Below are 26493 nucleotides of genomic sequence, written 5' to 3' on the forward strand. Positions count from 1 at the left end.
ATCACCCTCCCCTCCCGCCATCCTTGATGTCACACCAGCGGCCTTTAAGCAAAGAACATCTTTGTGCCAGGGTCTGAGCCTGTAGATATGGCAGCTTTCCTTACTGCATCTTGTGACGGTGATCATTGTCCCTCTAATACCAATCACAATTCATATGGAATAAGACAAATAGTTTGTAAACATGAACTTACAAAAAGTTTTCACATATCAGAACATGAAGTCCTGTAATCTTTTACGTGTGACGGTATCTTCTCGAGCCGCTCCTTTTCGAAGCGAGTACAATTTAGCGAGCTTTAATAAATACTGTAACTTGGAATAAAACCTTTAAACAGTGTTGAAAAGTGGCAGATTAATTTTTTCACATGATTAATTTTCAAGCAGTCGTAGGAGGAGTTCATTATCTTTTTTTTCTTTCTTTCTATTTCACAATTACTAGACATGTCATTTCAGCAGTCAAGTACAATGGACATCAAACGTCTATACGAACAATATTCAAATGATGCCATCCACAATGCTCACAAAGTTATTCTATTGTCTAGAACATATCAATTCCCGATCATTTTCTATTGTAGCTGATGTCTTTGGACAACTGCTGAAATGACGTTTTATTGATCGGAAGTACTGATTAAAAGCCGCTGTATTCTGACCCTTTACTTTACGACATACCGTGTTTCCTAAAAAATAAGACACGGTCTTATATTATTTTTTGCTCTGGGAGATGGGATAGGGTTCATTTTCAGGGAATGTCTCATTTTTTTTCCATGAACAAAAATCCACATTTATTATTTAACAAAAAAATCTACATTTATTCAAATATAATCATGTGATCACACACACACTGCACATAAACATGTACATACACACACTGCACATACATACACATGTATATACAGTATACACACATGGCTGTGCCTCACTCAGATTTTATTACTCCTACATAGCCATTTCTATTTGAGTTAATGACTGTGTTTCAACCTACTAATGAATATGATGATCATTATCACTTGTTTGGTTTAATTGGTTACTAATACACCTAGCTCACCCTGACTTTGTACAAGTGTACCTAGAAGAATTGATGCTATTTTGAAGGCAAAGGGTGATCACACCAAATATTGATTTTATTTAGATTTTTCTTTTTTTTTTCATTGATTTTTAATTTTAGTTGCCAAAAATAAACTATTAACATTTGTTCCTATGTTTGAAAACAGTCTTACTTTGCAGCATTTTTCATACCTACCTAAAAAATGTGCACAGTACTGTATGTCCGTAACTCTGTCTGCTTCAACCTCTTCTCCTACAACATTGAAAGAGGGCAAAAAACATATTTTCCTCATTTCAGAGGAACAAAAAATTCTTTCCAACTTCAAATATAACTCCCTTGCTTTTTGTAGAATGATGAGTAGAGCCGACCAGAAGTGAAGAGATTCAGCGCTCAACTGAGTACTCTGACCATTCTCTTTACCATTAAGTCTCAGCACCCAGACTCCCAATGTCATGTCATTATGACATGGTAACACTGTTATGAAATAATAGTTACATAATACATAAAATTATTATCTTTTCATTTTCATAAGATTTGGTAAATGAAATAGCCACCTTAGATTACCTGTAGCAAACAACTGATTTTGATGATGTGGGGGGACGTGGTGGGTCCGGCCTTTGGGCCATGTATTATTATGTAATGTAAGCACTGTTTGAGTTCTCCAGAACAGGAGTTGATACAAAGCTGTTCTCCTGTCTGGGTCATTGAAGGGGTCTTAAGCAGAAGACTTTGCTCCATGATCTCCTTTGGCATATGGACAGTTTTTTAGAAGCAATAACTATAAAAGAAATCTATAAAATACTGACTCTAACATCACTGGATTGTATATGCAGAGACAATGTCGTCTGTACATCAATCTGGTCACAAACTCCTTTCCTAATTCAGTTGGGCGCTTCCTATAATAACATTATTGGTCCCTAAACATAAACGCTGTGTTTTTAAAGTACCAGAAAGCGGCGTCGCCTAATAGCAGTTGTTACAAATGTTTCTGGAGCTATTTTATGAAAAACAATTTTGAAGAACTTCAACAAAATCTCCGTCGTTTGAATGAGACTTTCAGCATATCTTCAAGTGTAAGCTAAAAGCACATTCAACTACTTCTTCTTGCCACCTGCTTGTGACTTTTCCAGCGTTTAAAGAGTTAATGAAATGAAAGGGGTGAAAAAAAAGCTAAAAGGATGTTAAATGGTCCCCAGCAATTTGCAATAAGCTATGTACGTAAATGTGTATATATATAACGTGTGTCTTACTTTCTGTGCTTTACCTGGCTGATCCAAATTATAGCTTAATTAGAGACAATCTTTGGAAATGGATTCATGGTAATAAACAGATTGAACTGAGGAATCGACGCAGTAAAAAGTTCAAAATTAATAAGTGGCAGATGTGGGAGCGTAATTTGTATTTGAACAAACACACTCTGATGGCTGGGGAGTTTTTGTAATTATTTTTTTTTAATTTACATATCTAACTTTTAAGTGGAATTCTAATCATACCTTATGCACGTCTGCATAAGGAAGAGCTCCCTATTCCCAGCAGCTGTGCGCGCGCTCGGGCTTCCTTGTGCGGCGAGCTGGAACTCTTCTCCCCAAATGTCTACAGTTGTTTTCTTGTCTCCCTCTGCCCCCATCTCTCCGATTTATCAAAAAATCTACCTCCTCTTTAAACTTTTACTTAACTACAGACAAAGTCTGGACAAAGGCTTTAAAAATACAAAAGGATATTAGGAAAATTTGGGGAGGTTTTCCAACTTCACTCCATCTTGAGTCAGTAATTTTTGCAGTATTTAACCCCTTAGTGACCACCAATATGTATTTTTTATTGACCTGGGATATGAGAGAAAATGCAGCAGCTGTCTGTTGTACACTACAGCTGACACCCTACTGCATCAGTCACGATTGGTGTTGACACCAACCATAACCGTTTAACCTCTTAGATTCTGCTGTCAATAGTGACTACAGTATCTAGACCAGGAATGTCAAACTGAAACACATAGAGGGCAAAAATGAAAAACTTGGACAAAGTCACGGGCCAACCAGTATATAGAATAATGGGCCCCACATAGTCCTCCATACAGAATAATGGGCCCCACATAGTCCTCCATACAGAATAATGGGCCCCACATAGTCCTCCATACAGTATAATGGCCCCACATAGTCCTCCATACAGAATAATGGCCCCACATAGTCCTCCATACAGAATAATGGCCCCACATAGTCCTCCATACAGAATAATGGGCCCCACATAATCCTCCATACAGTATAATGGCCCCACATAGTCCTCCATACAGTATAATGGCCCCACATAGTCCTACAAACAGAATAATGGGCCCCACATAGTCCTACAAACAGAATAATGAGCCCCACATATTCCTCCATACAAAATAATGGTGCCACATAGACCTCCATACAGTATAATGGAACCCACACAGTCCTCCATACAGAATAATGGCCCCACATAGTCCGTCAAACAGTATCATGGCCACACATAGTCCGCCAAACAGTATAATAGGTCCCATAGTCCTCCATACAGTATAATGGGACCCACAAAGTCCTTGATGTAGAATAATGGCCCCACATAGTCCTCCATACAGAATAATGGCCCCATATAGTCCTCCATACAGAATAATGGCCCCACATAGTCCTCCATACAGAATAATGGCCCCACATAGTCCTCCATACAGAATATGGTGGTTCTGGTGTTGCGGGCCAAATAAAATCACCCTGAGGGCCAGATTTGGCCCACGGGCCAGAGTTTGACACGTATGATCTAGACCAGTGTTTCCCAAACCCCATCCTCACGGCCCCCCACAGGTCATGTTTTCAGGATTTCCTTAGTATTACACAGGTGATGGAAGTATCACCAAGGCATCAGGAATTCTCTCACCTGTGCAATACTATGGAAATCCTGAAAACATGACCTGCGGGGTCCGTGAGAACTCGAGTTTGGGAAACACTGATCTAGACGGTTAACAGAGTCAGATTTGAAAAAGTGTGGCCTGGTCACTAAGGGGTTAAGAAATGTGTCATATTCATCTACAGGCGTGCACCATGTTGGGCAATATGGCACATGCTGCACTCTTTTCTCTGGCTTATTTGACACTCAGATCTTATGCCAAAAAAGCCAAACAGCGCACCATAGGGTAAAGAGCGAAAATGGTAAGAAGAGAAATGCTGAGGAACGTCTCTACTCCATCCTTTGTTTTTTGGATTCCATACTCAGAACTCTAGTGTAGACTTGGTGAGCACACCCGCAAATACCGCAGGCTGCTGCAGTCCTCATGTTGTTTGGTCGGAAGTAAAAATGTGATATATGGTAATCCCGTGCAAGAGAGAAGGAGTGAGCTAGCAGACACTTCTTTTCGGAGAAGTAGCAATTTTTTTTTAGACTTTTAATGATTGGACTATTGCAACAAGAAGCCATAATTTTCCCAAAACATTGAGCTCCGGACCGTTCTCCAGTTCCTTCCCCAGTAAAGTAAATGTGTCTCTTTGATGTCAAGATAAGGGTTCATTCAGACGTCCGTTTTTTGCTAATATCCGTGATATGCTTTGATAGTCTATGGGGATATTCACATGTCCGATTTTTTCTTCGGAGGGGTCCAAGAAAAATATCAGAGACATTTCTGATTTTGAGGGTCGGATCAAAATTGGCAATGCAAGTCAATGGGTCTGTGAAAAAAATCGGACTTCAGTTTGATCCGAATGCGGTCCAATGGAGAAGGTGGAGAAATAGATTTTTTTTTTAAATTTCTTTGCGTACAGATGACACTCGTACCACACTTTAATTAAACTCTAATTAAAGTCTAATCAGAATAATCCATCTGATTTTCTCAAGATTTCAAAATTGTAAAGCAATAAATCACATATTGGGCTGTAGGTTGAACTCGATGGACTTAGGTGTCTACCTTTAACCTTGAAAACTATGAAATAAGCAAAGCTCCACAATTCTGATTTACTAATCACCATTTCCCATTAGTTGTATGTTCACAGGATTCGCTGCATCCATAGTATATTTTACTGCAATTGTACCAAATGTCCAAATCAAAGTGTGTGTAGTATCTGCATTGTACTGGGATTTCGAGAGGACCTATCCATCTTTCGTGCTGCACTATTTTAGGTGGCATATTATAAAAGGTGCAGGGGGCTTGGAGTTCAGGCATACCTGGTTTTATTTTTTCTTTTCAATAAATAATCATTATAAATGTAGGACTTACAGAATGAGTTTCTTAGTGCAGGTTCCCCTGTCCACAAATGAATTGATAGCTATTTTTGTGTGAGTGTAGAAATCAATTGGCTCGATGACTGCTGAATTTTTGACTTTTAGTGTTGCCATTTATTAAGTCGCCATTGGCCGCTTATTTTCCTTAAAACTAAGCAAGAAGAAAAATGGTCCTAAGCCCCAAAATGTGAGATCTATATCAAAACTTTAGTAAGTAAACTAATAAAAAACAGGGTAAAGGGCACAACAGTGAGAAAAGGGCAACAAACTAAACAGGGGAGGACATCACATATGATGACATAAGGGTAAGTATGATGGCGATGTAGTACACGTATAATATGTATAGAAATAATAGAATGGTAATTGTAACTAGGCACAAGTCCATGAAAAGTCCTCTCCTACTGGAATGGTACGTTTCGCCGTAGAGGCTTCATCTGGGGCACTTCATCGACATTATCGCACTGGAATAACCAGAGCAGGAGGCACTGCTTATTAAAGAGTCACCAGTCTGGCAGATAGAGGGAATTCCATAAAAAGAAACCCCCCAATCTATGCCCTCTTAAGGCAGTGGAAAGGGTCGGTCAAGATAAGGCAATCCCCTTAATGTAATATTACACAATGACAAGCTTTTTGTTGTGTATTTACACATTAGAGACAGCATTGTTAGAGGCCCCTTATTTTATAAATGTGGGTTAAGCACCTTAGCACAGACACTGTTTTTTTGTCCATTTTTGGCATTAGCTACCCTTATGTGATAGCATATTTTCATTCTTTCTGTGCAATATTCTGGACTGAACAGTATCATAAAATGTCTTTTGTTGTTTAAACAAATTAACTTTATTGATTTTGCAATCCATAATGACTTTACCTCTGTTTAATGAGTTCTTTTTATGGAGCTTTTTCCGTCACATACTGGCATCCTCACTTTCAGGGAAGGTGTCCCTTGTAAATCACCCAGTTATTGAGGGAGATGCATATTAATTACAGCCCTTCACCACTGTTATTAGGCCGCTTTTATATCCTCCAACAAGTTTATTAATTTCTCCGCGGCTTTCAGAGGAAAAATCCTGCAAAGTGACTTCTGTTCACTGGGAGTTGATTGTGGTAAACTCTGTGGAAATGTGACGTTTAGAAATAAAGATATACTTTATGAAGGCTGTTTATACCTTTTTATTTCTTTTTGTAATAAGTTAATGTTTTGACACCGTTCAAGATCACAAGCAGCATAAAAAGGTCGTACGATTACATGATGAGAACACAGTTTTTACTTTTTTACAAATCGTCAAACAATCAGTCTTTATTTCCCTGCGCGAAGAGGGGCTGTATATGCATGTGACCACTGCAGCCAGTCACTGACCTCAGTATCATGTGCAGTCATGTGACAAAACATGACATCATCAAAGAGAAGCAAAGGCTGATGGGACCACTGAATCAACAGCGCTGGAGTGGCAATGGATATTTTATCACATCGCTGAGTGCGATCCGACACAACATCATTAGCCTATGGGGCCATGCACGTCAGATTTTTTTTTCTCAGACAGAGTAGGTCCGTGGAAATGATCACTGCTTGCCCGAGTTTAATCGGATATTCGGAACGCACTCGGCCATGCAAATCAGTGAGTGCGTGAAAAACACCAGACTGCACTCGGATTACATCTGACTTCAGTATGATTTTCACGGACTGACACAATGGAGAAGATGGAGACATTTTTTTCTCCATCTTCTCCTCATTCGAGAAAATTGGATCACACCGTAATCATTTGCATCGACCCGTTGAGAGCCTACACGGTCATCTGCATCTGCCCTAACTGTTAGTCCCCAAATGTATAAAACCCCCACACAACCAACCCCCATTGACTTTACTATTTACTGAAGAAATGAAGTAGATTTGGAGCTCTATGTAATAGAAAAAAAAGTTTCTTCTTTAAAAAAGACACTTTTTTAATTAATCCATTCAAAATATTGTACTAAAATGCACACACCTACACGTCCGCACACACAAATGTACACCATACTTTTAATTTGGTTGATATTCGGCTTTTTACCTTTCATGCCTTAGTTCACTATTTGGAGGTAGGGCGTATTCTGAGTTTTATTCTGAGCCCTAATGATTATTGTAGATGCCCCCTGTTAACATTTGTTAAACTAGCTGAAAAGGTGATTCCATGTGTCTCCTGAAATCTCTTGTGGTCGGCAGGTATTTTTGTTTCTGCCCATGATGAGTACAGTTGATCTCTCCATCACAGGAGTTTTTTTATTTCTTCTTCTGGATGTTCTATCATTGATCACAGGTAGATGGAGTTACCATTTGGAGTAAATTTGACTACACCTCCTTCTCTACCTGCTCTATAATTAGTTAAGACCTCGCTTTTAGTAAGTTTATCCTTTTTAGAATATTTGATGTCGTATTTTTATTTATTTTATTATTTTATAGGTATATTATCCAAGGACTTTTAATGAGTCCTCTTATTTGTTTAAACCAAGCATTATTAAAGGGGTTGTCCACTACTGAGTCAACCTCTTGTCAATCTCTATGTTTACGCCTTGTAAAATAATAACCCCTATACTCATCTCCGGCACCATTCCAGTGGTGTCAGCACTGGCTTCCCTGGGGATTGCAATCACAATGTCATGCGATCCCCGGGAGAGCCAGTGCTGACACACAATGTGATGCGATCCCCGGGAGAGCCAGTGCTGACTCACAATGTCATGTGATCCCCAGGAGAGCCAGTGCTGACTCACGATGTCATGCCATCCCCGGGAGAGCCAGTGCTGACTCACAATGTCATGCAATCTCCGAGAGAGCCCATGCTGACACTGGTGGCATGGCTCTCCGGCACCAGAGATGAATATAGGTGTTATTATTTCACAAGCTGGAAATGTCCCGGTACTGGACAACCCCATTAATATTGCAAATAACATGGTAATTTAAGCCACAATGCTGGTATTTGCCAGAAACATGCCCTTACTCATAGCTTTATGTTGTGCTACTGTACTCTCTTTATTGAAACATAGAAGAACTGTCAGCAATTACTGGTATTCTTGGTCTACGAACAAATGTGGCAAGAGTCAGAAAGGACTTTATATACTAAATAATTCAACACAATGTTATCATTTGTTTTCTAGAGCAAATGGAAAAGGTGGACACTTGGTTATATAAACTTCTCTGGTACCTTTTATATTTCATTTTTTTTACTTTATTTTCTTTTTATATTTTAAAACTGCATTATATATTTACTATATGGAAAATTCCCAATGGGAGAACGTATTTCTAATGGCTTTGGTCAAGTCTTAGTACTGGTGACCTACTCCAGTCCTACCATCTACAACACCAGGGGAAAATTAGAAACCTACTTAATGCAGCACTCCAGTGTTTTTGTCTTTAATTTTACTGAAGGAGTGGTATTGCTAATGTAAATTCCCTGCCCTTAATAATATACTTAGCTGCCATCTTCACCTGTTCCCAGCACCACTCCAGTTTGTGACCTGCCAGGTTGGATCGCTGCAGTGTTTGCTAGGCGATCTAGGGGTCACTACTCATTGTAAGTCTATGAAAACAAGAGCAAGGCAAGAACGAGGGTCTCATAGACTTACAATGAGAGCTAGTGACCATTACCCCTAACTCCTGGTCAATCAGAAACTACGGTCAAAAGATGACAGCATGGGACCGAAGCGGTGCAAGAAACAGCTGAAGACTGAGGCTGGTGAGAATAATACCAGGGTCAGGGAACTTACGTTGTGGCACCACTCCAGCCCTGACATAAGAAAAAAATGCTGGAGTGGTGCATTAAAGCAAGGGATTATTGCCCAACATCAGTACCAACCACCCCTAACCTCAGTAATGCACCTTTGAAATGAATGTGTGTAATTTCGATAGCTATGATCCAAAATGTAATGGAAAACAGTTTGAAAATGAGTGGAAACTTTTATAATGGTAAAAGTTTTAATACTTCCACACTTTTGACAATGGCTTTAGATCAGGATGTAAGACCATTGCAGTCAGAGTTGTGACGTCAAACTTTTGGGCTTTATACCAAATCTACTACCACCCTCCCTCCCCCATCTCTAACCTATGCTCTTCATATTATTGAAGTCTGTTAATATGGCAGAGAGGCTTTTGGATGCCGGCAGGTACCAGGACCTCTGCACCCCTATGGCTATGCCACTGGTGATAGCCTCATCCATCAAGTCAAAAGAAGTAGGAAGAGAAGAAGGGTGAAGAAGGGAAAGACTAAAATGCCCTAAATTCCATTGAATAGTTTGTGTTTGACCCAATAATATTGTTGTTTTCCAACAATGTACATTTATGTTTTCTTGAAATAGTGCCCAATTATTCTGTACCAGGTGCACTCAAAGAATAATCTTGATTTAGGCTTAAATTATGTTGACCTTTTACTGTTTTTCTGGCTCCGAAACTGTGTCTCAATTTTTAACATCACTGTTTTAAGCTGCTTCTGACTACATACTAGACGGGACCCCGATGTCCTTTGGATTTTCCATTGGCCTTCGGTTTGGGATCCTGGTGGAACAACTGAGGAGCTACCTTTGATTTTTAGCACATGGTGAGGCTTTTTCTTATATACATTTTTTCGTTCTGTAGAGGTGGTCTCCTTTGGAATAGCGCGTTCAGTTTGGCTGCTGGCCCTGAGCGCTTCTTGCGTTCACATGTCTGATGGCTAGCTCAGATGGAATAGTGCAGCCAGTACCTGGTTTTGCAGACAGCCCTCTCTCCGATTTAATCTGATCTGGGCCCCGGAGGAGCTGGGTTTCCGTCCGGCCACCTGTCTGCCACATGAAATGCTTCACAAGACAGATGGGAAGGTGACAGAGCTGTCCTTGGACAACGAAACTGCAATCGCGGAGTCTGTAAATAGAAATGAACATTGCTTTATGCTTGATGCAGATCATATTTTCATCATTTTAAAGTTTTATGCTCAAAAATTATATGCATTAGTAAAAACGGGAAAATGGCACTATTGTGCATGAAGCTTTGCTGTCCTCTGTTCTAGATTTTCCATAGTCACCATTGCGTCTTACCTGTGAATGGATCTTGGTGATCCAGTGGGTATAAGACACTAGTATATTGCAGAAAGGAGCGGATTATGGATTACGCAGTCAACGTACATAAAGACGATCGCTACACAGTGACTTATTGTAGTGGGATGGGTAAATTGAGGAATTTTTACTTTTGTCCTTTTCCATGCATAATGGAGGAAGCAGTTTGGAGCCATCAGCGGGAGGCAGATGACATCGGGCTCCGTGATTTCCAGTCTGGCCGATGGAATTTAAGCAGCCCGACTCTTTCTTGGCTATTATGGTGGCATGTTCGGCTGCTGCCAGCTTTTTAACTGGGGATTGGTGCTAATTTCAGGGCTAATTCCAAGCCGTTCCACATCACTGACTATAGCAGGTGGCTGAGTCCGATGGAGCAGAGAGAAGGGGAGGGGGGCAGGGAGAGAGAGAGAAAATTACCCTGCTCGAAAAGGAATTCTCTGATTCAATTGACTGATTATTCTGTCAGATAATATGGGTAGTGAGGACGAGGAACACAGCCGTACTAGGAAGACAGGGAAATGCGGAACGGACTTACCGCCACCGTCCACACACAATGCACCGGCACCTAGTCATGTATCCGTTGTGCGAAACCTGTCGTCCCACGCATACGTCCACACATATCGTTACCGCGCCTTTTCATGAATCACAAATGTCCGTATGTGTCCAGATTCAACGCCGTTCATTCTCTTATATGACAAATTGTGACGTCGACTAGCATAAAGGGAAAAAAATGGCTGCAACATCATCGGGCAACCAGACATTGGGTTTTCATGACCTTAGAAGTAATTCACTCAGGGTGACGGGGATAACACCCAAATATTACATTACACTCAGATCCCCAGGGTGGAACACCTGGGACAAAATGGGGGTGAGACCAAACCATCCCAAATAATTTGTTAAAATAATAAATTTTATTAAATATTTTCGATAAAAGTGCAAGAAATGAAAGGCAAGGTGATTCTAGAGAGGGGGACAAGACAGGCAGATCGTAATCATTGGTTGAAGGGCTGTATACCAGATAATAATAATGATTCTGTATATAAATACAGTGGAAGGTATGGCGCAGTATGCAATAATCATATAGCCATACAGTAGTTAATCAAAACCGTAAACTATCCATATATATGCACAGTGCTAAGTAACAATAGTATAATGCATAGGTTAGTGCATAGTGCATAGGTGTGTAGACCATGGTCCACATAGGGGTAAGGGTGCAGTATCTCTAATTAGAGAGACTCCCCAGTGAGTACACAATTACACTTTGACTGTCTTTATCACCATAATCACATTAGCAAAGACCATAAGGTATAGAGATATGAGATGAGACAATAATAAAGGTACAGAACAGCATAATGATCATATGTAGCATACTTAGCATTTGCATGAGGTCTCAGCGCCCCAACGTGCGTTTCGCTCAGCTTCCTCAGGGAGCGTGTTGACCTGACTACAGTGTCTGGGGGTCAGAGATGCTGAGATCAGGTTCTACAACCCCTGGCAAAAATTATGGAATCACCGGGCTCGGAGGATGTTCATTCAGTTGTTTAGTGTTGTTGGAATAAAGCAGATCACAGACATGGCCCAAAACTAAAGTCATTTCAAATAGCAACTTTAGGGCTTTAAGAAACACTAAAAGAAATCAAGATTAAAAATGTGCTACTCAGTAAGGGTAATTTTTTTCAGACGAAGCATTAACTGCGTATAAGAAAATTGCAAATGATGATGCTGATCTCCCTGTGGTCAAGGGGACACTAAGTAACTTGTAGTGTGTTGTTATCAGGGACCATACACACTATTCTGTATTTTTAGCACTGGAGTATTAGTCAGGGGGTCAAAATAATCCTAATTTCAGGACATAGGTAGTAATATTCAACTTTTAAACAGTTTAAGAGCTTGTAAATTAATCTTGCATACTCCGTGTCATGTTATTTTATAACTATGTGGATGGACTAATAAATTTTGCATCGCGCCCACATATAATCCTACGCTTCACACTTAGCATGTTTGTATCAGTGAGAGGGTTAACGCCAGGGTCAGTGTCTCATCTCATTCTCCTCCCTCAGGATAGAGTTATTCTCTGCTGGCCTTTTCCACCCTCACCCTGCAGCCAACACATCTGAAAATCCATATGCATAAGAGCCATTTGCATATGCTAATCCATACACGGCTCAGTGTATTTGCATAGGTGTGAGTTCCCGGCAGTGATATGGGCTAGGAGGGGGCCTATAAGAGGTGCTTGCCATGTAGTCCCTCTACATGCTATGGCCAAAAGCATTTCGGCTCTAGATGCCCTGTTATTCACAATGTGTGATTATTATATTGCAGAACATCTGCTCAACTAGTTGTTCTTATCGACAATAAATAAACTCTTTCGGTAATCGGTCATTTATTTAGCACCATCATATTTTGCAGCAGTTTGGGGCTCGCAATCTACATTCCCTATCAGTCTTTGGAGTGTGGGAGGAAGCCGGAGAACCCGGAGGAAACCCACACAAACACGGGGAGAACATACAAACTCCCTGTAGATGTTGTCCTTGGTGAGATGTTACTTTAGTTGTGTCCATACAAACACATTAGCTTTAGGCTGTGTGCCCACGATGCGTTTTTTAAGCGTTTCCGCAGCGGCAATTCCGCTGCAGAAACTCTTAAAAAACGCTTGGTAGAAGGTCTGCCATGTTCCCCAATGATAATCTGCATCTGCTGTGCACATGCTGCGGAAACTTCTGCTGCGGATTATCATTGCGGAAAAATACGCAGCCCTACCAATTATTTTGCGGAATAGCGGCATTTTCGCCGCCATTGATTGCATTGGAACGCATGGAATCCGCATCACTGCATCTGTACATGCGGATAACATGTGTTTCAATGTGCAGATGGTACCCAGGTCTAGAGGAGACTCTCCTCCGGACCCGAGTACCATAGTACCTGTAAAAAAAAAGAATAAAATAAAAAATATGACGTCATGGCAGGTCCTTTTAGTCTACCGCGAGCTGCTGGCAAGCCAGGACGGATCGGATAAGGACACGGGGGGCCATCGGAATTAAGTATAATAATTATTTTTTACCCTTCTTTCAGTCACACTATATAAATCCATGCTGTTTGCATGGATTTATATAGTGTGACCAAGTTGTCAAGCACTTTCCAAGTGATGCTAAAATCGCTTGGAAAGCGCTTGTCAACCCGCATGCAGAAATACATGTGAAGAACGCTTCACATCCGCATGTCCCTGGCAGGAAAAACGCATGTACAATCCGCATGTACAATCCACATGTACAATCCACATGTACAATCCGCATGCGGTTTTTCTGCCAGGTAGATGAAAAATCCACAGCATTTCTGCATCGTGGGCACATAGCCTTATATGGGTAAAGGTAGAAATATTGTGCCAGGTAGAACTTTGTGAACAGTTCTGAATAGTGGATACACTTTACAGGTACCATTCAATAAATATATCAGCATCATTGTGAGTGAAGAGCGGAACCATCAAACCGCTTTCAATGGTTGGGCCATCAGTGTCTAGGAGCACTCCTATTACATCAGAATGTGGGATTAACGTCCAAGTTATAATGATTATTTGATAATTATGTTTTTTTTATTCATATACATATTGGCATTTTCAGGTTTTGATGATGAACTTCCCGTGGTCGATATATTTTTATAACTTTAAAATAAAGTCTGACCCTTAAAAACTGTTACCAGCGCTAGATAAATGAGTATCAAAGAAGTTCAAGTGTACCTAGGTTGGTGGACCTGCTACTTGCATGACCAAGGAAAATCCACTCTTATCCTGCTGGTGCTCTGATCGCGGGATCCTTGGATCTCTGCACTGATCCCTGCTCTCTGCTCTGATTAGCTGCTTTAGTGTCCAATCAGAGGAGCAGTAGCTTTTGCGTTCAGTGCTGAGAGCCAAGGATACTTCTCACACCGGAGCCGCCCTGTCGCACCATAAGCAGGGGAGAGCCTTGTTCACCCTGGGCACTTTCTGATGTACTCTTCTGGGTTTTAGGTTCATATCATATAAACAATACTGGTTTGCTGTCAGTTAATGGGAACATTGTGCAAACTGCTCTCCGAGCTAGGCAATGCTCTGTGAGCTCATGAGTGTAGCAGTCAGATTTGTGCAGATCCTGCTGTTGTATGTTTAGCATTGATGCCAGGAAAATACATGCTAAATATGGCCAGAGGGTTACAGAAGCTCGACTGACACTCTTTGGCCTCAGTTTTGTTGCTATCTATCGACAAAGCGAAGAAAATGTTTTGGAATAACGTAATAGACAACAGAAATCCACTCAGCGGTATCAATTACAAAACATTTATATTCCGCATTTATTTTTTTATTATTATGATTCTATGAGATAGATAATATGTAACAGCATATATGGTAAATGTAGGTCAAAAAACGTGGTGTGAACAAAGCCTTATGGCCCATTGAAACGGGCAGACAATCGGGAACGAGCATTATATGTGAGCCATATCGCTTTATTCACATCGTATTTTTGATCTGCATTTACCGTGTGCAACTTATAAGACGAACATTCCTTACACAATTTGCCTGCCCTTCTAAACAGGTCTGCAAACCTCGACTAGCAAGCTAGACATTGATTTCTCAAGTGTGATGAGTTTTAAACAAGATTTAATATCATCATTCTCTGCAGCACATTGTTCTATGCGCACAGAACGATCATTATGTGTACGTAGAATTGTGGTTTTCATTTAGCTAATCAATGTTTTTTTAACGGCCACAATCATGCAGAGCATTGTCTGTGTCATGGCACTGTTGCAGGATATCTCAGGGCAAAGGGGCTTCTTCCCTATCCCTCAAGCTAGGGGCGCCCTAGTCTATCCCTGTCCCCTGGATTACTTCTGATGGTGAAGACACCGGAGTCACGTGCCTTGCTATGCTCCTATATTAATCCTTATCTGTACCCTCCTCCATCCAGGTAAATGGGATGTTGAAGTGTATAGGAATACACTAACCAGATAAACGAAAACGGATAGGGATAAATGAAAATACCAGTCATACAAAATACACTTGCGAAAGAATAGAGTGGAACACTGGGGCGTTAAAGGAAGGAGAAACCAAATAGGAGAGGATGAGAATGTGCACACAAAACCTCCAAGCAACAGTCTTCTGAACAAATCTCCAAATGCCACCTCCAACCACAAACTACACCTCCAACTCCAGAACCAGGCAGTGTGAATTAACACTGGCCATCCCAAAGTGCCACAGGCGAGCATATATAGCAGAGGGGAGTGGCCAACACTGAACAGCTGAGACCATCCATCTAAGCAGGAAAGCTCCAGGAGCTTTCTGCAGGCAGAACAGATTAACCCTTGCACTACTAGCAAGAGAAAAACCTGCACTGTTTAATACGATGGTGAAGTTCTTCTAACCAGTGCAGGAGTATGTGAAACCAGACACCGCAGTCTTCTGGCCCCACTCTGTCGTGGTATACCCGTGACAGTCTAGACTGGATATTTCCTTCTCTGTTAGATCTTTATACGACATCTTGCAGTCTACCATTTTCGGGCTTGACACACAAAGTCTATTAGAAAGTTGTGGAATGTTTTAATCATACAGTGATTTAAAGGGTTTTTGAGACTTTGCTGTAGATGACCTATCTAAGATAAGTCGGATAGGTAGAGGTCCAATTTCCAATATCCCCTCCAGGGGTTTGTCCCCTTCATTGCTCACAAGGCCAATCTCACATTTTATAGTAGCAGTGCCTGGGGTACAGACGCAACAAACTATACAGATCTGTGCAAGGGAAACAGTGCGGGCTCAAAAGTTGCTGCCCTTGTAATCAGCTCTCAGGGGTTCTGGAAGTTGGACCCCTATCAATTTAATATTAAGAAAGATTGGCCTTTGTAATAAAAGTCCTGGAAAATCGAATTGAATATCTTTGAGATCTTGAATAAGGCTGACCACCGTTAAACAACTGCTGATTTGGCTATGTGCAAACCGATCGGCAGTCGTTTAATAATCTGCTTAATCTGGCAGTGCAGAATTTTACGCTCACAGATCAATTGTTAATACAATCGTTCTGTGCACATAAAATATGATCTTATTGATGATTCAATGCCAGAATGAATGATCCAATCACCCAACATGTTCATCACATGATTGCCGCATGTTTACACAAGCCGATTGTAAACTCAACATTCTAACAATTGCTCGTTCCCAGTTATTGGCTCGTCTAAATGTGCCTTTGTGCTGGTTGTGATGAGGATGCGATACGGCTATGAGGGAGATACTGTGATGCCAGACCTACCTAAGTATGTAAAATGTATTTACTCCTACATCAATGTAAACAGTCTTTGATGCAGGGTATAATTTGCTCCATTAAAAAAAAAAAAATGTTCAGAAAGTCTGTGTGCATGTTGGATGCCAGGGAAATCTTCCCGTAGATTCCAAGCCCCTACTGATCTAAGAATGGATGCAGTCAGTAACGGGGAGGCTGTCCTCCATGTCTCACTTTCCTCTCAATGTATTCCAGAGCCAGTAATAAGGATTATTTAGGGTTTATGCCGGATACAGGAGCAGAATACATTACAATAGTGTGCACACTGGGGATTAATATGAGAAGACTCCAGGCTGCTTTTGATGACTTTGCACTCATAATGCCAGAGAAATTCTTTGAAAGACAGAAGACATAGGGATTATGAGGGCGCTGAGGCATTACAACTTGAGCTGTAACCTGCGCACTGACACTACAAGCCCCACAATGCACTGGTGTGCGCACTTCTGCATTCACCAGTGAAGCCAACATTGTACGCTGCCCACTTCCATGTATTTCTCATATCTTTCTGCCACCTGGATCTTTTTCTGGGACAGGCTTTATTTTAGCTGTGTAATCAGGTCTAGGGTTTGTGGAACATTGTCAATGAGACAATGCAACTTTTCCCTGTACTCTGGGTAAAGCAAAAACTATGAATAACTAAGTATATAATGTTTTAACAGACTAGTGCATTGTAAAAGATGTGTCTAGAACTAGGCGTACCACCACTTTATCAATGTGTTACAGGGCACCTTTCACCACTTTTGGCATGTTATGATAAAGGGACTGAAGAGGGGAATAAAACGTAATTTTTATTTTTTTATTTATCCTCTTTGTTGCAGAGATATTTTTTTATTACGTTTCGGGCAGATAATATGCTAATTTCTCCTTCAACAAAGGGGCGTTAACAAAGATTCTTTTCTAGGGTGTTTACTTTATCCCCTCTATGACTTTGACCAGTTATAACAAGGCAGCTTCATATTGGGGGAGAAAAAAAAGCAAATGCTCCCAGAGAAAGTCAGAACAGACTTTTACACAGTGATCTGGTAAGACTGATGTGTATAACCTTATCACACTGAAATCTCCCCTCACTGCTTCCTGCTGCAGCCCACCTCTGTAATGACTTGACAATGCTGGGAGAGGAGAGCTGCAGCAGGAAGCAGTGATGAAGATGATCGTGTGAGCAATGTTAGTCACAAACAACGCTCTGGATGTATCCCAGGTATAGGGGCGTTATTCCCTAACACCTTGGATAGATGCAGAACGTTTTATGTAATTACATTATAGGGCGGCTCTCTCATCACCATTATCAATGTGTTAGAAGGCACCTTTCACCACGTTTGGCATGTTAAACTGGCTACCTTATGATAAAAGGGCTCAAGAGGGCAATAAAACATAATTTTCTATTTTTTTATTTCTCCTCTCTGTTGCAGAGATATTGTTTTTTTACGTTTTGGGCGCATAATATGCTAATTTCTCCTTCCAACAAGGGGGCATTAACAAAGATTCTTTTCTAGGGTGTTTACTTTATCCCCTCTATGACTTTGGCCAACCATAAGAAGGGTAAGAAAACAAGCCAATGCTCCCAGGGAAAGTCAGAACAGACTCTTACACTGTGATCTGGTAAGACTGATGTGTATAACCTTACCACACAGAGATATACCCTCACTGCTTCCTGCTGCAGCTCACCTCTGTAATGACATGGCAGTGCTGGGAGAGGAGAGCTGCAGCAGAGAGCAGTGATGAAGATGATCGTGTGAGCAGTGTTAGTCACATACAACTCTCTGGATCTATCCCAGGTATAGGGCATTATTCCCTGACACCATGGATAGATCCAGTGCGTTGTAAGTAAAGACAGTATAGGGCAGCTCTCATCTTCTCCCGGCGCCTGTAATGTCAATAAGCGCCGGGAGAGGAGGAGGGCTGCCCTATAATGTCTTTACTTATAACACACTGGATCTATCCATGGTGTCAGGGAATAATGCCCTATACCTGGGATAGATCCAGAACATTGTGTGTGACTAACACTGCTCGCTCAATCATCTTCATCACTGCTCTCTGCTGCAGCTCTCCTCTCCCAGCATTGTCATGTCATTACAGAGGTGCGCTGCTGCAGGAAGCAGGGATGAAGATATTCGTGAGAGCAACGTTTGTGTCTCCCACAGCTCATGTGATTGTTGCAATCAGCGGCCCTGGTAGAATAGCGAAAGCTGCAGCCAATCAGAAGTCATTTGATATAAGAATGGGAGACACATCAGGAAAATTGCAGGCATAGCTGAGATTTAGATGGGTATTATCCTATCAAATATAATTTGACTCTGTTTAAAAAAACAAACCACTCTATACTCTCCTTCCCTGGGTCCACTGGTGAGTCTCCGCCACTATTCCCAGTGTTTGGGATTGGCTGCAGCGCTGACGTCATGTCGACAGTATGGTAGCCAATCAGTTTTATAGTATGTTTTGATATGATTACAGTGATGCCTAATTAAGATTTTTTTAAGGTTTTACTACTTTTGCACAAAAATATCACTTTTATTATTTCTTTATTTTTGTATTATATTCTAAGTGGCATAAATTTTACATTTCCCATTCCTTTTCCATAGAACTGTATGAGGACTTATTTTTTTGTGTAACAAGCTGAATTTTTTTTATTGGTACAATTTTGGGGTCCAAATGTCTTTTTTGATCACTTTTTATTTCATTTTATGTGATTCAGGATGAACAAAACTGTAAATTCTGATTTTGTTGTTTGTATTTTTTTGTGGCATTCACCATACGGGATAAATAATTATATATTTTTCTTTTACTGGTTATTACAAACCCGATGATATTGGACATGTCTTTTTTTGAGCATTTATTTTCCATTAGAATAAACAATTTTTTGTTATGGAAAATTATTATTATTTTTTTAATTTAAACTTGAGCACTCTTTCATTGCATTGATAATACGCTGCACTACTTATGCAGTGCATTATATCACCCGACGGTGCTGTACTGAAGTGCTGATTAATAGATTGTGCGTCTTGCATGATCTATTAAGCCTTTTATCGTCAAATGGGAGGCCTCTTGTCTAGCAATTATCCGTTCCCCAGCTCTGGGAGCTTATCATGTGACTGGGACAGAACTCCCTCTGTCAAACTCCTTACAAGCAGTGGTCGCTTTTGACTGCAATATGTATGAATGTAAATGAGTCTCTGCAAACCCAGACAACACTTTTCCCCCCTCTGCTGTATGCCTGATAATGGGGATATTTCGCTATTAGGTAGCGTGAATTTTTGGGAACTAGTGGCAAGCTTGGACTGGCCCACAGGAGAATCCTCCGGTGGACCCCTGTGCAGGAGTGGGCCACCACGCTCTTATATGAGAAGTACTTGGCGCAATATACTTGAATTACTATGTACAGACAAAGGCAGCCTCTTATTCATTTACCAATCTACCCAGTTCATTGTTCTATATATTTGTTATTGAGAATAATGTCACATTTGCATGTAGATGAAAAGTGGGACCCTGGAGTTGGTTACTGGTGGGCCCTTGGCACCCCAGTCCGACACGGAATTGTGATTCCGGGGTGATGTTTTACTGTTTTTTCATGTCCTAATAGAAAGTGGCATATCTATTTTTACATGAAAAGCCCGAGCTGGCATGTGAAGGACAATTGTGAGGGGCTGTAGACGTGACAGAGGGAGCAATATCCATCTGTCAAACACATGAAAGACAATTGTGGGGAGCTGTTGATGTGACAGAGGGAGCGATCTCCATCTGTCAAACTCTTTACTTGCGGCGGGAAGCAGTTAATACAGAAATTATTGTAGAAAGGTGTACAACTTTTTAGTATTGTATATCTTAGTGTACAATGGATACTATCTCTTCCTGAAACCGAAACAGATAAAAATTTCTATGGAATTTCCGTTCCCAATTCTCATTCCCTTAGAGTAGTTGTATTGTGCACCCTTACAAGTACCTGGAATTAATAAGCATTGTCCATTAAGAATACACTTATAAGAAATACTGTTTTCTGATGACTTAGTGAGATTTCGGGTACTTACTATTCACAGTATAAGGAAAAAAGGGATGACAGGTATGTGTATATCCAAAGTAACTGATGTGTTTAGAGAGAGCTATAAAGGGTCTAAATGCAAGTTATTCACCATTGTCTGCTTTCATAATGGGGTAGAAGAAAACACCATAAATCCTGAATTAACAGTGACTTTACAAATAGTTGTATTTGAGGACTGGGGGCATAACAAGGTGCATGGCTAAAGAGGGTAATAACCTGCCTGATGTGTGTCATTTGTTTTTTTCTCATGGCAGGGGAGCCTCCAGGCCTATGACCGCTTGTCCCATCCCTTGTCCTCCAGACCTCAACTTAAGGTACATAATTATAATACAAATGTCGGGAAGGGTGTAACAATTTAGTTTTCTTGCACCCGTCCATACCCAATGTAATTTTGCAAACAAATAGACGGAACACAATTTTTTATCGCAAACATTCTGGTTGTGCAATTCATTGTAATTACGGTAAATTTCTGTGAAATTTGATGCACCTTGAACAATTTGTTAGCCTCATAAATATTACATGATGCTATAATATATAGTGAATGCGGAGCTGATTGCAGACTAGTCTTTTTAGGGGTTAAAAGCAGTGTTAGTCCTCCTGGCCAGATGGGGGCTCCTGTAATACCTTGAAATAAGAGCTGCTGCCAACTTGGCAATGGTTGTTAAAGAGCTTAAACAATAAAGATCACATTTAGGGTTAATAAGACTTAGGTCTCGATTCATCATGACCGGTGTGGTTCACGCTGGTCTTGATGAGGAGGCGGGCGGGAGTCAGAGGCGCCTGATTCATTAAGAGATGCACGACTCCTAATCAATACGACATGTCTGTAAAGTGCGGTGCACCTCCATGCGCCTCACCACAAATCTTAGTCCATTCTACAACCATTCTGGTGTAACGTACGGCACAGCTTGTCTAATCCATGCCTTCATTCCGCAGCTCTTCCCTTTGGCGGAACTGGGCGAAACAAGTGTGAAAACACCAGAAGTTGCAAAAGTTTTGCAAAAATGTTGCTACTTATCAAAGTGTTTTACGCCAATTTCTGGTGAAACCACTTTGATGAATCGGAGCCTAAGGATCCGTTTTGATTAGTCTGACAATTCTAGTGTGTGCCTCCAGATTAATTGGTCCTATGTTACTCTTTAAGCCGGCCATGCGTATTAGGTAGCTGACGGCCGAACGATTGTTCAGCCGGGAGATGTTTGGCGCCTGTGATCTCGCTGCCTCAATCATCGGCAGACACTTATGTCCCCAGCGAATAAAAGGATTGTCTGTTGAAATTCAACCGGAGATGGATCCTTCTTCCCTTGGCATCTTCTGTCGTGGGAGAGTCGCGAAGCCCCTATATACATTACCTGGTCAGTTCATCCCTTCAAAATCAGCAAGTTCAACCAACTTTTATCTAATGTGTGTAAACCTTTAGACCCATAAAACGACGCATTTTGGTCTTGTTTCCATCACACTAAAGTGTTGGCAGGATTGTGCAATTGTATGACCCTGCTATGTTTGTTAGATCATTTTTACATAACTAAATTAATGATAAGCTCAAAAGCAGGAAACAATGCTAAATTCATAGAAAAATAGGTAGAAGCAGTGCTCATAACTCTGTGCATTATGACCAATGAGGTGTACGTCATATCTAACTGTATTATCAGAGTACGGCATTGTGAATATTTTTATGTAGTAATGAGAATGCCATGGAATTCCTGCCTGTATAAGAATACTTTACCACTATTCCTGGGAAGGAATATCTTACATCTTAAATCATTTCTTTCACTCCTTTTTTTGAGGAGCTATGTCACAAAGCAAAGCAGTAATGAATGGTTGACAATGTGAATCAACATGAATCTATTGCCAGATTTCATAATACAAACCGTAATTAAATGGATCACTTGGACCCGAGAAGGCTGCTGTACTTACTTTGAAAATTAATGTCAGAATGCTCGTCTAATCCTGATATTAAGTTGAGCAGCGACAGCTGGACTCATAAAGTGTGCAGTGTAATATCAGGAAAGCATTAAGCAGATATCATGATTTTTGTTAAAAAATAAAATAAAAATAAGTACACCTGCTTCATCAGGTCTAAGAGATCTATTTAATAATGCATGCAGTTTGAATTTTGAAATTTGGCGACGAGTCCATCTTTTGTTGAATTATCCCTGCACATCAATTTTTTTTTTATCTATTATTTTTACGGACCCATTAGACACCATGTGCTTTTCACATGTCTTTTTCTTTTGCGGTCTGATATTAATCAAAAAAAAATAATGGAGACATGTTCTAAATCGATCAAACTCACCAGGCAAATTAATGGTTGCGTGAAAAAAACAGAGCATGGGTGCAACAAAGATTGTAAAAACTGACACACGGACCAAAAATGGGTCCAGCACCCTGAAAAAACACGGACATGACTATTAAATCCTAAGGTTAGATAGTGTCAATGAACAACTTGTGAAATCTGTTCAAAACTAGAGTCACTCATTAATGGCTGATGCAAATGATGACATTACCAATCCATTTTGGAAAGACTGACGGAGCTTGTACAAGAGTATACAGGGTATATACAGGTTCTTTGGTGTGTGGATGAGACAACCAAAGTCTTCCCCGGTGGATTTGCATTGAATGCACGAGTGTTTGGCTTTCAGAATGACCTTGTAATATAAGAAAGATCTGACACCTCCATGTGGTCTCATCTCCCAACCAAGATCAGTGTGAATTCTTGCGTAACGGGAACACTTTTTTTTTATATACAACTTTCATATACTGAGCTTTGTAAAAATAAAATCCGTCACTTATCATCCTTAAAGAGTAACCATGATTTTAGTTTTGTTCATTGTAAATCAATAATACGAGTGAAGTTAAAAAGCTTTGTGGTGGTAGAGAAAAAATACCTCCTTCTGCACTGATCACATAGTCTCATTTCACTGATCCAATCTGTCTTCAGTGGATACAGATTTTCAGCTCACTGAGGGATCAGATGACAGTTGCTGCTCATAATAGTCTATGGAGAGGGAAGGAAGGGCCACAGACGCAGACATGAGGGATCAGATGACAGATGCTGCTCATAAAAGTCTATGGAGAGGGGAGGAGTAGCCAGAGAGACACAGACATGCTGCTGCAACTTCACCTGAGACACAGACGCACTTCAAACACATAACACTTCATAGTGGTCAGTTTTATGAATATTTATGGTCCATATTTATACTATTCGTAGCCAAAATGACAGAATTTTTTTTTGTTTTATATTTCTAATTGGAGGTCAAAGTACTCAGCTGGCAGAAAAATATATTAAGAAAAGCTGCTAATATACAATATTTGCTTACCGGGAGTAATATGGAAAAAATGTATTTAAGGGGACCGCAAATATTGCCCTTTGGGGCACCTTGTCGCTGTATATTGGCAATTCAGCATCTTTTGCTTTGATGCACAATTTATATCTATTCGTAGCTATAATCATGCAAGATGATTGTGTATTTAACAGGCAATGTCCCTTTAAGGACAACTTCACCTAAGTATGAATGAATGCACAGAAAGATCTTCACAGAGCCGAAGACATTGGAAGAAGGGTGGCTGACGCTGACGGTTTTCCTTAGCTTTTTTTATTGACAGGGAGAACAATTTAACCAAACGCCAGACCATCATTTTGCCAGTCAAGTGTGATATGGGTTGGTCGAGGGAGACATACGCCTGTATGATTTTGAGGAAGAATTGCTGAAATTGCAGTAGTTAGGTTTAAATCTGCTGTAGGTTCGTCATTAGAGAGCCCAGAGATCCTTTTATCCGGTGTTGGAAAAATAATGAATTTGCAGATAAAATGCTCTTAACCCCAGAGGGGGTGTAACGCATTAATATTGTTTGTATTGAGATTCTGTGAACAATACGCTTCTCCCTTGCAGAAAATAGTTTGACTCCCAGTAGGATTGGTAGAGGAAAAGGGATTTCAAAGCCTCCAAATTTTTAGTTCTGCACAATAAAGAATATAAATGAATACAAATTGTCCTACATGTACTTCTGTGTGGGACAATTCTACTTAAAGTTTGCGTCGCAGAGGTGCCGAAGTTTCGCCATGTGGCTAGAAATCGCAGAGGTGCCGAAGTAAGAGGTGCTGAAGTTTCGCCATATGCCTAGAAATCACATAGGTTCCGAAGTTTCGCCATGTCTCTAGAAATCGCAGAAGTGCCGAAGTTTCACCCTGTGCCTAGAAATCGCAGAGGTGCCGACATTTCTCCATGTGCCTAGAAATCGCAGAGGTGCTGAAGTTTCGCCATATGCCTAGAAATCGCAGAGGTGCCGAAGTTTCACCCTGTGCCTAGAAATCGCAGAAGTGCCGAAGTTTCACCCTGTGCCTAGAAATCGCAGAGGTGCCAACATTTCTCCATGTGCCTAGAAATTGCAGAGGTGCTGAAGTTTCGCCATATGCCTAGAAATCGCAGAGGTGCCGAAGTTTCGCCATGTCTCTAGAAATCGCAGAAGTGCCGAAGTTTCACCCTGTGCCTAGAAATCACAGAGGTGCCGACGTTTCGCCACGTCCCTAGAAATCAGAGGTGCTGAAGTTTCGCCATGTCCTTAGAAATCACAGAGGTGCCGAAGTTTCGCCATGTCTCTACAGATTGCGGAAGTGCCGAAGTTTCGCCACGTCCCTAGAAATCAGAGGTGCCGACGTTTCGCCACGTCCCTAGAAATCAAAGAGGTGCCGAAGTTTCGCCATGTCCCTAGAAATCACACAGGTGCTGAAGTTTCACCATGTGCCTAGAAATCTGCTGTGCCTCAAATGTGGTTGCAATACAAAGAAAAATGTAGATCCAACCTTGAGAGTGCTCTTCTAAAATTTTTTTTTATTAATCCACATTAACACTAATATAAATACAAACGCGCTTCAGACAGTCTTTAGTCATTGCATAAAAGCCTTTGAACAGCTAAGTGTATTAAGTCATATCCTGTGGATTTGTAGAAGAGACGGAGGAACAAAAAAAAGCAATAGGGTCTTATTAGATGACCAGAGACAGTAAGTGCAAGAGGAGGTGCTCACCTGATAAGGTTGTGTAGTACACAAGTAAAGAAACTCAAAAATGTCAGCTGTCGGTTGGAAAACCAATCGGTAAAGTGGCAAGTAGGAATAAGTGGGTCCTCTGCGCTGCTGATGAAGAACCCAAGGAAGATTCCAGGAGACCGGATTAGTAGCGTAGTTTATTATCAACGCGTTTCAAAGTCATCTGACTTCTTCATCAGAAAAAAAATATCATTAGTTGCTTAATTCACCAGAAAACATGTATAAATAGGATATAGGTAGATCTATGAATAGGTCACAAATATTATTCACCTATTCATCATGATATATAGCATCTTGTTTCATATTCTTACCTAAACGTGATCTAGTTTTTAAAATCTTTAAATGCAGAGTTACTATGTCATTCAGGGAAAAGTACAGATCTTAAAGGATATAATATCCATAAAGTGTCCTGGTGTAATATCAATCAATAATTGAGAACAGTCAGAGATCAGGAAAACCAAAGAATACTATGTATAAGTACAGTAAAAGGCTCAGTTTGGAATGAAAATTACAATACAATCGAAAGACCTGGTGGTCATGAATAGAAAGTGCAGTGTAAAACAAAAATGGCTTGTTGTTCCTCTGAACATAAAAAGACCTAGTGGCCGTAAGTAGAAAGTGCAGTGCAAACACATAATGGCTCATCGTTCCTATACAATCAAGAGACCTGTTGGCCGTACATAGTAAATGAGGTAAGAACAAGCCATATTAAATGTCATATCATGCACACAAAAAGAGAAAGCAAAGTAATAGGCAAATGAAAGATAAACAAAAGTAAATGAGATAAACCTGAATGACA

The 26493-nt window shown here is 40.6% G+C and overlaps 1 protein-coding gene across 7 annotated transcripts in view; it reads left to right on the forward strand.

Annotated features, from left to right (window-relative positions):
• Window positions 1-26493, forward strand: part of NPAS3 (neuronal PAS domain protein 3) — a 788102-nt gene that overhangs the window by 167198 nt on the left and 594411 nt on the right. For 4 of the 7 annotated variants that reach the window (XM_073639080.1, XM_073639082.1, XM_073639084.1 and 1 more), the window contains exon 2: window positions 20902-20961. The exons of the other annotated variants lie outside the window; for them this stretch is intronic. In XM_073639080.1, the coding sequence (XP_073495181.1) occupies window positions 20902-20961 (60 nt within the window). The remainder of the gene's footprint in view (window positions 1-20901; window positions 20962-26493) is intronic. 7 annotated transcript variants of the gene reach the window in all.

The sequence above is a fragment of the Phyllobates terribilis genome, unplaced genomic scaffold (genome assembly GCF_046119375.1).
Source record: "Phyllobates terribilis strain yellow unplaced genomic scaffold, ASM4611937v1 Scaffold_7__3_contigs__length_470593459, whole genome shotgun sequence".
In the NCBI taxonomy this organism is placed as follows: Eukaryota; Metazoa; Chordata; class Amphibia; order Anura; family Dendrobatidae; genus Phyllobates; species Phyllobates terribilis.